The following is a 12,500-nucleotide window of genomic DNA, read 5'->3' as shown; positions in this document are numbered from 1 at the left end:
CACAACCCTACCAACAAAATTGCCTAAATAAGGAGACTTTTCTAGGCGTTTTTCCCGTATGGACGCCGGATACAGGACGATCTGGACGATCGCCGATTAGGACAGGAGGAAAAATGCCTAAACAAGCCTCTTAATTTAGGCGTTATTTTGGTGCTGTGTGAAGGTAGGAAAATCTGCGCCCGAGGTGCACCCTGTGCTCACACTGGTTTTTCCTCACCAAAGTGACCTTTTCCCTCACTATAGCAGGCCCGTTGACGTTTACGTGCTGGTGTTGTTTAAGTTTTTCCGGCTAGATATCGGTTCATGGAAAAGGATGTCGCGATGCAGTCTACGAAGTGTAGAAAACGGAAAGGCTACGACTGCGACACGTGCAGCAAGACGGTATTCTCCAAGTCCCACAAGCGGTACCACGATGAGGTGCATCGATCGGCGCGGTACGCCTGCCAAAGCTGCAGCAAAACCTATCTGCACAAGCGTGATCTGGAACTGCACACGAAAGCCCACGACTCCCGGCACCACTGCACCCGGTGCAAGGAGTCCTTTGCCACGGTCGCCCAGCTGCAGACGCACAAGGACGAAAAGCATGCACCGAAGGAGAAGTTTAGCTGCCACCTTTGCCCTTTGCAGTTTACACTGAAGGGAAACCTGACGAAACACTTGATCGTCCACAATGGCGAGCGATCGTACGTGTGTGATGTACGTGACTGCGGTAAGGCTTTCCGGCGTCCGAACGCACTGAAACACCATTCATTAAGCCATCGCACGAAGCGCTACCAGTGCCAGTCCTGCGGGAAGGAGTTTGTCGATGCTCGCAATCTGGAGCGACACCTTAAGACACACTCGAAACTGAAGGGATACAAGTGTTCGCTGTGCGGAGTGACGAGCACCAGACGGGATAATATTGTGCGGCATGCCAAAAGCTTACATCCGGATAGCGATTTGAAGCAGATTGTGCTGCCGAATAGCAGTGTGACGGGGGGACAGATGGAAGCCATCAAACGTGAGGCCCAAAACAGTGCCAAACCGGCGCCTCCCGTTGCGCCCGTGCAAGCGAATCGTATCAGTGTGATACAGGTCGTCGGTAAACCGAAGGAATCGATCATCCAACCCAGTGAGCCACGTACGATCAGTGACGCCGAATCGAGAACAGTCGCCGCCAAGCCGTCCGACGTGTCCAAAGCCGTGCGACTCGATCATCTAGAAATCTATCGAAAAATCCTTAAACCGGCAGCAAACAATAGTAACATAAGCAGCAGCAACATTGGCGGCAGTTTGAATGCCAACTGTACACCTTCATTGGAAGCCGGCCAGCAACCGGCCGAGAATAACGCATGCACGCACGCAGCGCACGCAGCATACGCAGCACCGAGTGCTGAGGAGCTCGCGACATCCGCTAGTGTGCGGCCGACGATCAATGAAACAGGTGCTACCGGTGGCGCTGGCAGCAACGGTCTGGGATCTATTAATAATTTCTGTGAAGTTCATTGGCGTAAGCGAACCTCGCAGCATTTCATCACGAACAGCAGGGCCCAAAGTGATCAAGGAATCGTCTAGTATACCAAAGTGTGGCTCGCTAACCATGCACGATCGGCAGCTCGATAATCCAGAGGATACGGATCGAATGATCACCAGCTTTATGAAGACTCGGAAATGGAGGAAAATTGTGGAAATCGGCCAAGAACTGGCACCAACGGAACGATCGCGGTATCTGTGGGCCTGGCCAACCGAGCAGGATGTGGAACGGATCGGTCAAGTGCTTGGTCACCTCGAAGTCAAATCGATCGCTAGCGTAGGCTGTGGAACGGGACTGTTGGAGTGGATAGTTGGCTGTGCTTATGGTGAGTGTTCAAGTGCTCGTCGCCTACTGAGTTGCTTCCTGACAGATTCTAATGATCTACAAAAACAAATTCCTTCTAGATGCCATCACGTTCCGTGGGATCGAGATCGATGAAGATTGGTGGAGCTCCAAGTACGCACCGATCAGCTACATTCCATTGAAATTTGTACACGGTTCCGGTAACGGTGAGCTGTTGCGAGAACTGACCGATGCAACAGATGGGCTCATGTTTTGCTACTTCAACAACGGCGATGCTTTCACTCAGTACGTCGAAGCGTTCAAGGGACGGTACGTCATTATCGTTGGCCCTCGAAGTGATCGTGGTGTGCATACGAATCCGCTACCGATGGCACCGGGCGAATCTTTTCTGGAACGGTGGCAATTGGTGGAACATTTCGATCTAGGCAGTGAAAACATAAACTGTACAGCAGTTTACCAACGCAAGAAGACTGAAGATTAATAAAGTTAATTTGCTATGTTTCGTATGATACTTTTCTTCTTGCTATATTTAAATTATGCTAGCAAACGGTTACCGATTTCAGTTGCGTTTTTCTGAGTTGCCCATCTTTCCATATACAACTTACTGTCACAGTTCCTTTTCTTTCATTCCGTTTTTCGTTAAAGAAAAGGATCTCCACACATCAGTCTTTTTGTTATTAACATTAATATTTATTCCATTTCGTTCACTTACACTACTTTTACAGTTACTTCTTCTGTTGTGGCGTTTCTAATCCCCCCCTAAACCAGATTTCTTCCGGTTCCGCTCCGGCTTGAGCGAAATGTGGCCGACAATCGATCGGGCCAAACCCACCGGACTCGATCTCGTTACAGACAGTAGCACCATCCCAGCAGCGGAAGGTGGCAGAAAGGCTGAAATTCCTACACCTTACTACACCATCTTTACGCTAGTTCCATTCGCATTCTTTTAGAACTAATTTGAGCATTTTGTTACAGGTAGGATACGGGATCAGAAGAGCTAGTTAGGCAGGTCTAAACATTAAAGGGGTGACACGTGATATAAATGTCGGTTTTTGTTTTAATTAAAGAAATTTCAATTGTATCCCCAACTTTTAGAGGGACACGGGGCAAGAATGCAATTTTCAAAGTCTAATTCCTACGGAAAGTCACCGATACAGTTCCAAAATAGTAAGACTTTCAACGTTAGGATATCTCTCGTCGTATCGTCCGCCTGGTTCCTCTCGCATGGTAGATAGAGGTAGCGCGAGGGCAAAACAACAATGAACAATAATGATAGCATTAATTAAAACCACACACGCACATACACACATACACACCCGCACGTACATACACACAGACATGCTCGTTCGACACGAAACACGGACATTCAATCGGTCGCTTTCGCATGATCCTCATCATCATCGGTATGCCTTATCGTCCTGATAGACGATGTACGGATTGTGTGACGAGTGGGTTAGCGTTCCGGCGGGACCGGATGACTGCTGGTGGTGGCTCATGAGCGAATGGTTCTGATATTGGTACGGTATCCGACCGATGGTGGAGTAGTTGGGCCGTGGTTGTGTTGGCGATCCGTTCGGTTTGTAAGGCAACGTGGCGTAGCTTTGGGCGTACGGTGGGGCAAGCGTCGGATAGAGCGCTGCCGCCGAAGCAGCACCACCCTGACCACCCTTGCCACCCTTGTAGTTCACCTGCAGTGTACCGGCCGGATGACCGCCCGGTCCAATGCCCATGGCCATCGGTGGCCCACCACGGTGCTGCTGATGATGGTGATAGCTATCGTTGTTCATCTTCAACCGACAGATGCAGATGCAAATGATGAGTAGGAAGATAAAGACCACGACACCGCCAACGATACCGATGATGAGTGTATCATCGTTTGCGCCAGGTATTTTCTTGAGCGGCGGTACCGCGGCCGATGCGATCTTCGACTTGGAACCCTTCGTTCGACCGGTTGTGGTAGACGCGGGTGACATGCTCCAGATGATGTCGTGTTCGGTTGTCGATTTGGTCATCTGCACTTCGGAGGTGTAGTTGTAGAAGCTGATCGTCGGTGTCGTCCGAAGTCCGGTCGTCGTTGCGGCCGTCGTGGTACCGGCACTGGTTGAGGAGGCGCCCCCTTTCTGCCGATTATCGCACACCAGCTCGATATCGCCGACCTCCGTCAGCAGCTTGCCACTGAGCGATGCCGGACTGGCGCACCGTACATCGCTAACCTTCGCCGCCAGTATCCAGCGCCGGAAGGCACGTGCCTGACAGTCACAGTTGACCGGATTCGTGGCCAGTCCCTCGATCTTGATGCTGTTCTTGCGATCATCGAGCGAACTGAGGAACGGTTGCGTTAGCGTACCGACCTTCGAACCGGCGATACTGAAATCGATTTGAGACGAACGTGGCAACGGAAGTAACAGTGCCGGTGGCAGTGCCGTAAGGGATGTGTTGTGCAACCGCACCGTTAGATACTTGTTGCGCAATCCCGCAAACGCCCCGGACGATATACTCTGCAGTGCATAACCGTGCAAACCGAGCGTGTGCAGTTTCGGATGATGGATCACCTGCAGCTGGTCCGACTCCAGGTTGGCATCTTTCGCTTCGATATCGATCGCTGCCAACGTGGGCAGCTCCTGCACGATTCCTTGCACATCCAGATAGCCTAGCTTCGCGAACTGGTACGCCTCTAGGACGGCCAAATCCTTGAGCGGTTTGAAAGCATTCTTCTCGAGGCGTGTCAGCTCGGGCAACTGGCGTAGGTACAGCTCGGACAAACCTTCGAGCCGTTCGAACGTGTGCGCCGTGATCGCACGGATCGGATTGCTCGATAGATCAAGGTACGCCAGCAGTCCCAACTTTGGCCAAATCTCACGCAACCCATCCGCATCACCGATCGCATTGTGCGATAGATCAAGGCGCTCCAGTAGCGTCACCTTCTCGAACGCCTTACCACTGACGGCGGAAATGTTGTTGTGCGAAAGATTGAGCGCACGGAGGTAGGGCGTCTCGAGGATCGGTAACTCCCGCACGCCCGTACCGGCCAGATTGAGGTTGCGCACCGTTTTCGGTTGCCCCAGTACCGTCGCGATCGCTTCCGGTGAGAGGGGATTGTAGGAGAAATCGAGCTGCTTTGCGTTGATCATGAGCATGTGGCTGGCGCGCGGTACCTCCCGGATCGCATTCCGGCTCAGATCGAGCGTCTGCAGGGAATCGTGCTGATCACCGAACGCACCGACCGGTACCGTGGACAGTTTGTTGCCGGCGAGCAGGATCTGTTCGAGCCGCTGCACACGGCTACGCGCCAGCACCTGATCCGGCAGCGAGGACAGCCGGTTATCGCTGAGATCGAGCCGCTCCAACCGGAGCGTACCTTCGAACGAACGTTCCGATAACCGATCGAGCCGGTTACCGCTCAGATCGACGATCTGCAGCTGGGACGAGTTGTGGAAAGCCATATCCTGCACGGAATCGATCACGTTTTCGCGCAGGTACAGCTCCCGTAGGTTCACCAGGCGACCAAAGTCGAGCTGCTGGATCGTAGCCAGATGGTTACCGGACAGATCAATCACCTCGAGATAGTCAAGGCCGGCGATCAGCTCGGGTGGGAACACCTCAAGCCGGTTGTTTGCTAGCAGCACTCGGCGTAACCGTGGATGGATCTTCAGTGTGTCGGGCGAGAAGCTCTTGAGCGCATTGTCGGTCACATCGAGCAGCTCGAGTGCCGTCTCCGTGGTGAACATGTCGGCCCGTAGCTCCTGTAGCGCGTTGCGGCGCAGATTTAGCGTACGCAGGTTGACCGTGTTAACGAACGATCGTGGTTTCAGCTGCTCGATCCCATTACCGGCAAGCGATAGCTCGAAGAGGTTGTTCAGATTCAAGAACGTGCCCTCCTCGATCACCCGGAGCTGATTGTCGTTCAGCAGCACGATCCGCAGATCGGAATTGTTGTGGAACAGATCGGCCTGGATGCCCTTGAGGCCACAGTGGCTGATGTCGATCACCTGCAGCTTCGTCAGCGGATAGATCATGGTGCGCGTGACTTGTCCGATGTGCTCGTTACCGCTCACGTTCAGGTAGAGCAGATTGGCCAAACTGTGGAACGAATCGATCGCCAGATCGTCGATACTGTTGGCGCTCAGATCGAGCCGGCGCAACTTCGGTAGACCGATCTTGCGCAGCGAAGCGATCCGATTGAACGAGAGCTTGATCTCGAGCAGCGTCCCCTCGAGTCCCTTGAACGTGTCCTCACTGATGACGCCCAAGCTGTTGCCGGAGAGGTCCAGGTAGATGAGCTTCCGGAAGGCGGCGAAACTGTCACCGGGCAGTTCACGGATCACGTTGCGCGATAGCGACAGGTAGCGGATGTTTTCCGGTTGAATCGACTTGAGGATGCTAGCGGACAGAGCGGCCACACGGTTAAAGTCGAGGTACAGGTTCGACAGCTTCGGCAGACGGCCCAGGGCACTGCCCGGAATGAAGAGGATATTGTTATCACGCAGGATGAGCGTTTGTAGGTTGTCCAGTCCCTCGAACGCATCATCTTCGATCTGTGGAACGCAGTGGCCAAGTGGGAAGTTAATTTAATGCTTGATTCACTCCCAAATTTCAATTGGCACCCCCTTCCTACTTACCGTCCGTAGCGAGTTTAGGCTGAGGTCGAGGTACTTCAGCAACAGCTGCTCCCGGAACGTGCCCGGCAGAATGGTGGCGATCGTGTTCCGGCTCATATCCAGGATCTGCAGGTTCCGTAGCTGGGCCAGCTGGTTCGAATCGAGTCGGCCAATGTTGTTGAGCGAGATGTTGAGCACCTTCAGCGATACGACCGAACCGAGCGCCTCCGAAGGGAACTCCGTCAGCAGATTGTCGGAAATGTCGAGCTTCTGGAGTGCATCCATCCCGGCGAGGGCACGCTCATCCACGTGGCTTAGCTGATTGCCCGCCAGCAACACCTCCTTCATGCTAGCCAGATTGGCGAATGCTTTCGATTTTAGGCTGCGAATCCGATTGTTGCGCAGATCGAACCGTTCCAGTTTGTTCGCGAAACTGAACGCATCCGGTTCGAGCGAATCGATCCGATTGCTGCGCAACGAGAGTAACTTCAGCGTGGTCAGCTGCTTGATAGCGGCCACCGGTACCGTGGTGATCTTGTTCCGATCAAGGTACAACTCCGTGAGCCGCCGATTGCCATCGAAAATGCTTTCCTCGAGCGCAATGATCTGGTTTCCGGATAGATCGAGCACCTTGAGCCCGGTTAGCGACTGTAGGACATCGGTGGAGAAGATCGGGTTCAGATTGTCACCGAGCAGGTTGCTGGCGAGCCGCAGCTCGGTCAGATGCTCGGCCACGCTGGCAAACAGTGCCTTGGTGCCGAACGAGCGGATCGCGTTGCTGGAGAAATCGAGCTTCCGGACGGGCGCATTGAGAATGGCCAAATCCTGGTGATGGTGGAAGGCACAAACGAAAAAAAAAAAACGAGAGGTGGTTTTACATTCGTCATCGTCATCGCACACACGCGCTGCCCCGCCCCGGAAAACCTACCGGCAGCAACTGGTGCCCATTATTGCGCTGGGAAAACGAAATGATCGGAATGCCCGCCGGGAAGGGCGCCGTTAGCGTGGTACGATCGCAGTTCACGTTCACAAACACGTACTGGCTGTTGTTTCCCGCCGTTTCAATGTTACACCTGCGGAGGGAAAAGAAGGGGAGAAAGGGAACGAAACCGCGATGAGTGAATGAGCCGGAGAGCCGAACGGAATTGGAATTGCCGTGGCCGTGAAAACCCCGCAGCTATTGATCCAAATAGGAGTGAAAATGCGAACCGAAATGCGAACCGCGAAATCGAGAGGCACCGAATGGGTGGGAGTTTGGGAGACTATTGGTTTACTTTTAAGTGGCCGGTTCGACGAAGTGGCTTTAGACGAGAAAAAAAAACATTCGAAACACTTACCGGCACGGTATTTTCAGCAACGCATCCAGGTCTGCGCAGGGACGCCACGCCGCACACGAAACGGAAGCTACTAGGCACGCGAGTAGCAGCGGCAGCAGCAGGTGGCGCTGCCTACCCCCCACCGGGGGTGTAATTAACACTGGCGTCATCGAGGGTTGCAGGGCTGTCGAATTGGGTTGTCACAGGAACCTATAGGCGTGTGCCAGTAGAGGGTAACCGAGAGAAAGGCAGAAGGATTAGCACACACCTCAGCGTATAACACGCGCCCTCTTAAGGTGGGTGGTTGGAAAGTTAACCGAAAGGTTTCGCGCGCGCGGGTGCACGACTCATTCATCGTCATGAAGGGCGTTAATATTTTTTGGTTTTTTATTTGTGTGCAATATAAGGCACAAAAGCGTGTCGTCGTCGGTGCGGAGAGGTGAAGTGCGTCACGAGTTTATTGCCAATCAATTGCTTTCATCATGATCTTCGTCATATATGGCATAAGTTAGCAAGTGCGCTGCACGCGATCGGTGCGCACACCAACAGGCCAATGGTGCAGAACCATGTTTGGGCGCCAATATAGGGTGATAAAGTGCAATGAGCTCTGTCGTGCGAGCTTTCTTCAGGCAGGTTTCACGTGCCACAGGCTCGCTGCGTGGCGCGCTTTTCCTCACGAAGGTATTGGGGAACCTTTGGTTGGTGCTGATCCGCAGCAATGAATTGGTTGTTTGTGTGTTGGAGAAGATCACCTTAAGGATCTGTAATGGATATTACAGGTGCTATTCAAAGCAACTCTTCCATGAAGATCGTGTAAGTGGTTGGAAACTAAACCAGTATTTAAATACAACATCCAGAGGACAGTGATAAGGGAGCTTCATTTCAATTGATTTGATAGCTTCATCTTCAAGCTGATATTCAAAAAGATGAAGTTATCTAAAGAAATAAACAACTGCTGCACGAGCTACAAAGATATTCGATACAAACAGTTGGATCATGATGGAACGTATCCACGGATCGACATTATGTAAATTGCTGTAAAACAACCCACGTGCGTCTACAATGGAGACAATACGGTTCCGTGTGGTAAATGCTCCTAAAAAATTATGCCAAGAATTACCCCTGAAGTACCACTTGTAGCAACTTTAATTGTAACAAATGCATATGCAGCTGGCACCTTCAAGATCTAAATAAAATATTTAACTTCAATCCTGCTCTAAATGGTAGAAGCAATGGAAATGCTCACTTATCTGCCGAGCCTATTACCGGTAGCCTTACTTCAATAAGCAAACATTGGCCAACGAAAGCAAATATTTATTTAAGCATACGTATTTACCGTGACACTTGTAAGGCCAAAGGCAAACACTCGTACCACCGTACCCGCCGTTACCGTTGTCCACTGCGAAGGGCTATCGCAATGCAGTTTCAATCAATCTAACGAAATCCCGTACCAGTCTAAACTGCATCGTATCGTCAAGGTTGTGTTGGCTGTGTTGGCGAAGCGCCACGCGTTTTATCTTCAAAATACAAGACGTGGAAACGTTCTAATCCCGTCAAGGTCAACCGGTTCGCCATCGCTAAACGCGGTGTCCGTTGTGCCTTTGTAGCCAGATTTGCCTGCGGCGACCTACGACGGCTGCACCGATCTGACCAGACCAACCAGACGGCTCTGTTCTGCATCTCAAGTGGAGGACCAATCCCCAACACCGGCGTCTAACAATCAACCGATCTGATTTGATGTTGGAGTGAAATCTGACTCCGGGTGGACGGCATCGGCCCACCGGAGAAATCGAATTGGACTAACAAACGAACGAAAAAATCGATTTTCCCCAGAGCTTAGCACGCGAGTCGATCACGCGCTCTGATAACCCTCCCTCTAACGATATGGCTGCTGGAGCAGCATTGAAGCTGAGGCTCGCTTCTCCGCTTCTAATGCTATCTTGGCGAGGCTGGGCTGCTTTCATCTCGCAGCCAGCGCCGCGTGGCGCGGCTCTCGATTATAAAATCCTTCAATTTGATTTACTCACTAAAGCATGCAATCGCTCCACCACCGACAGTTTTGAATGGGCGGTGGAAGGGAAGTGCGTCGCTCCTCAAGTCCACCCCACAAACACAAACACACGAAGCCACGAACGAAGCTGTCTGGCTGGCTGGCTGGCTGGCTGGCTGAAGATTATTCAAATCAAACACACATCGAATCGACTGAACGCGAAAATTGCGCCATTGTCGCACCATCACGATAAATTGTCATTGGACCAGCCAGCCAGCCAGCCAGCCAGGCAGCAACGCAAACATGCCTCAAGGTTCAGTCAAGCACATCACAGCGGCGCATCTATCCATCCATCGGACGCTACGGAGTGCTTGAAGATGCCGCACGGAGACAAAAAGGAGATGCGGCACTTGGTATGCGCAAGGCGAAAGGAGAAAGGCAGACGAGAGAGACAGATACATTCGCGATCGTGTTGTTGTTGTTGGTTGATAAACTTGAATATTCCTTCACCGCCCCATTGGGGCGTGGGTTACACAAGCGATCATCAAGTGATCGCGCCTAGCAGCTAGGGCGAGGGGTTCGTCGCCTATCTCCGAGATGGCGAAGTCTTTCGTGCGGGTGACGCCGTGCGGTGCGCAGCGCGTCACGCACTCGCACCACCTGTTTCCATGATCGCCATTCCGCGCAGCCGCTCAAGTGTGCGTGTGCGTGGTATGTGTGGTGTGTGGATTGGATCAAGATCAGCAGAAGGAGGATCGGAGAGCGAGAGCGACCGTCGTCGTCGTCACCGTGCGTCTTCGGACCGTTCCAGGTACGGTGGTGGTGGCTGTGTGGCTCCGAGAAACAGCAAAGACAGCATCTCACATCAGCACCACCACCACCATCACCATCAGCACCACGATGATCATGATGGTGAGACGGCAACGGGGTGTGATATGTTGCCATCCCTTTGCTGAGGTAGCAGAAGAATCTCAATCTCTTCTCGCGGAGCTACTATCATCATGCTCATGATCATCATGTGGTACCAGCAGAAGGTGTGTTGGTGTGTATTGACCTCAAAATGAAATGAAAATAAAGGAGAAAGAGGTAGCAGCAAAAAAAAAGCGGTGCCGTGGAGCGGAGCGACCAGCATCGATCGCTCTCGCGTGCTCTCTCGGCGTTCCGAAGACCCCCACATCATCACCACCACCATCATCATCGTCATGGCTTTGGCATGATGAAAAATTCGAAAGTGGTAAACTGGTTATACGAAGAAGAATTCGATAACGAAAGAGATGATGGGAAGCTGTCCTCGTCTCCGTCTCCGTCTCCATCTCCGTTGTCGTCGTCATCGTTGTCCTCCTCCTCCTCATCATCTCTCGGATGTGGAGATTTTGATTGGAATGCAAGATCAATGGGAGGTGCACGGTGGTGGTACGCCGCTAGGGTGCTGATGATGTTGCTCCGAGGATGTTGTTGCGCAGTGTGCTTCCGCCCCGCGTGCTCAATACGCTTTCTTTTCACACGCGCCCTCTCGGTCGCTGAGGCTTTCAGCCATCCGCGTTGCTCGCGACACCCTTACACAGCTTTACCGCAATTGAGGATCATCATTTGGAATTGGTCCCCATAACTCCCTGCATCGCTGCGCAACAACCATTCATTACTATTCCATTAGGACGCATTATCTCACACAACAACTCCTTTCGCGTTTTTTCTGTGGTTTTGGACTTTATGGACCCGTGAATTCACTTCACTCTCGCTCGCTTATGCTATACACACATCAGCTACACTCACAGCACACACTCACTGCACGTGCAGCATAAGAAAAAGGATCTTACATTTGAAAACTCCGACGATCGCCGGTTCGAATGCGACGAACTAGTGATATGGTTTGAACCGAATTTCCACGCGTACTACCGAGGAGGAGGCCAGAGGTTTTCTAGGCCACCCAGAATTCCTTACAGAATACCCGTTATAAGCCCGGCGGACGGGTGGACCAAGGCGAGCGAAGGGGTCTCAGTTAAAGTAGGTAGCGGGAATTCTTCGTACGCCAGCGCGCGCGCGTATGCTGCTGGTCACTGCTTCTCGCACACGAAGAGATCACGATTACCGTAAGATGGCCGTTAGATCCAATGCTCCTCCCTGCGGGGCTAGTAGAGCTCGAGAAGGCCAGCGGAAAAAAGGTAAACGCAACGACGAGTTACGCGATCCGTTCACTTCTGCAGCAGGATGTCGACTAGCCAGCAGCAGCAGCAGGCTCGGTCGGGTGTACGGTCCGCTGGCTAAGACCATAAGATGCGAACGCTCGATCGCGGTCAGGGACCGCGCGCACCGGGTGGGTGAGCGAAGAAAAGCACTCTCCGAAGAGATACGATCATCTCGTCGGGTGGGCATCCATTCATTCGCCAGCAACCTGGCGATCAGGTGCGATCGCACGCACACGAACACGCACGCCAGAAGGTGGAGAAGGGAAGCTGCTGTTGCGGAGGTAATGGCGGTGGCGGTGCTGTTAGGTCAGTTCCGTACTGTATAAAAAGGGGTCGGCGAGGGAGCTGTAAGTTGTCGTACGTTTTCCTTTCGGCAATTCTTGTTTAAATGTACAAGCTGTTTGTACCCCCTCCCTCCTTCTTCTGCACGCCCACTGATCCTCTTGAAGGCAAGCTACAGAAAAACGGAGCGCTGGGGCGAGCATGAACGTGTAATAAGGGCAACCGGGTGATTAAGTTCGCGCGTATGCTTGGCATGTTACTCTACGCTCGCATTCTTCTTTAGCTTTCAGAAGGTGTTTTCCTTCCTGTGGC

General features: G+C 52.5%; 3 protein-coding genes across 5 annotated transcripts; 2 read left to right on the top strand and 1 right to left on the bottom strand.

Annotated features, from left to right (window-relative positions):
* Positions 1 to 303: 303 nt before the first annotated feature.
* Positions 304 to 1,554, top strand: LOC126575229 (transcription factor E4F1-like). The gene has a single exon (XM_050235816.1). It carries the CDS (start codon positions 304 to 306, stop codon positions 1,552 to 1,554), a length of 1,251 nt encoding a protein of 416 aa, XP_050091773.1.
* Positions 1,553 to 2,322, top strand: LOC126575230 (uncharacterized). The gene is made up of 2 exons (XM_050235817.1): positions 1,553 to 1,838; positions 1,918 to 2,322. Exons 1-2 carry the CDS (start codon positions 1,580 to 1,582, stop codon positions 2,295 to 2,297), a joined length of 639 nt encoding a protein of 212 aa, XP_050091774.1. The 5' UTR covers positions 1,553 to 1,579; the 3' UTR covers positions 2,298 to 2,322.
* Positions 2,323 to 2,492: 170 nt separating this feature from the next.
* LOC126577433 (protein artichoke) lies at positions 2,493 to 11,958 on the bottom strand. 3 transcript variants are annotated; one of them, XM_050239054.1, is made up of 5 exons: positions 11,810 to 11,958; positions 7,752 to 7,940; positions 7,343 to 7,487; positions 6,436 to 7,239; positions 2,493 to 6,351 (listed from the first exon to the last, which is right to left on the bottom strand). In XM_050239054.1, exons 2-5 carry the CDS (start codon positions 7,898 to 7,900, stop codon positions 3,214 to 3,216), a joined length of 4,236 nt encoding a protein of 1,411 aa, XP_050095011.1. In that variant the 5' UTR covers positions 7,901 to 7,940; positions 11,810 to 11,958; the 3' UTR covers positions 2,493 to 3,213. The 3 variants fall into 3 exon arrangements, with proteins under 3 accessions (XP_050095011.1, XP_050095009.1, XP_050095010.1); XM_050239052.1 differs by lacking the exon at positions 11,810 to 11,958 and adding an exon at positions 11,538 to 11,629; XM_050239053.1 differs by lacking the exon at positions 11,810 to 11,958 and adding an exon at positions 9,067 to 9,164.
* Between the last annotated feature and the right edge of the window lie 542 nt (positions 11,959 to 12,500).

The sequence above is a fragment of the Anopheles aquasalis genome, chromosome 3 (genome assembly GCF_943734665.1).
Source record: "Anopheles aquasalis chromosome 3, idAnoAquaMG_Q_19, whole genome shotgun sequence".
In the NCBI taxonomy this organism is placed as follows: domain Eukaryota; kingdom Metazoa; phylum Arthropoda; class Insecta; order Diptera; family Culicidae; genus Anopheles; species Anopheles aquasalis.
This window is presented reverse-complemented; position numbering and strand designations above follow the sequence as displayed.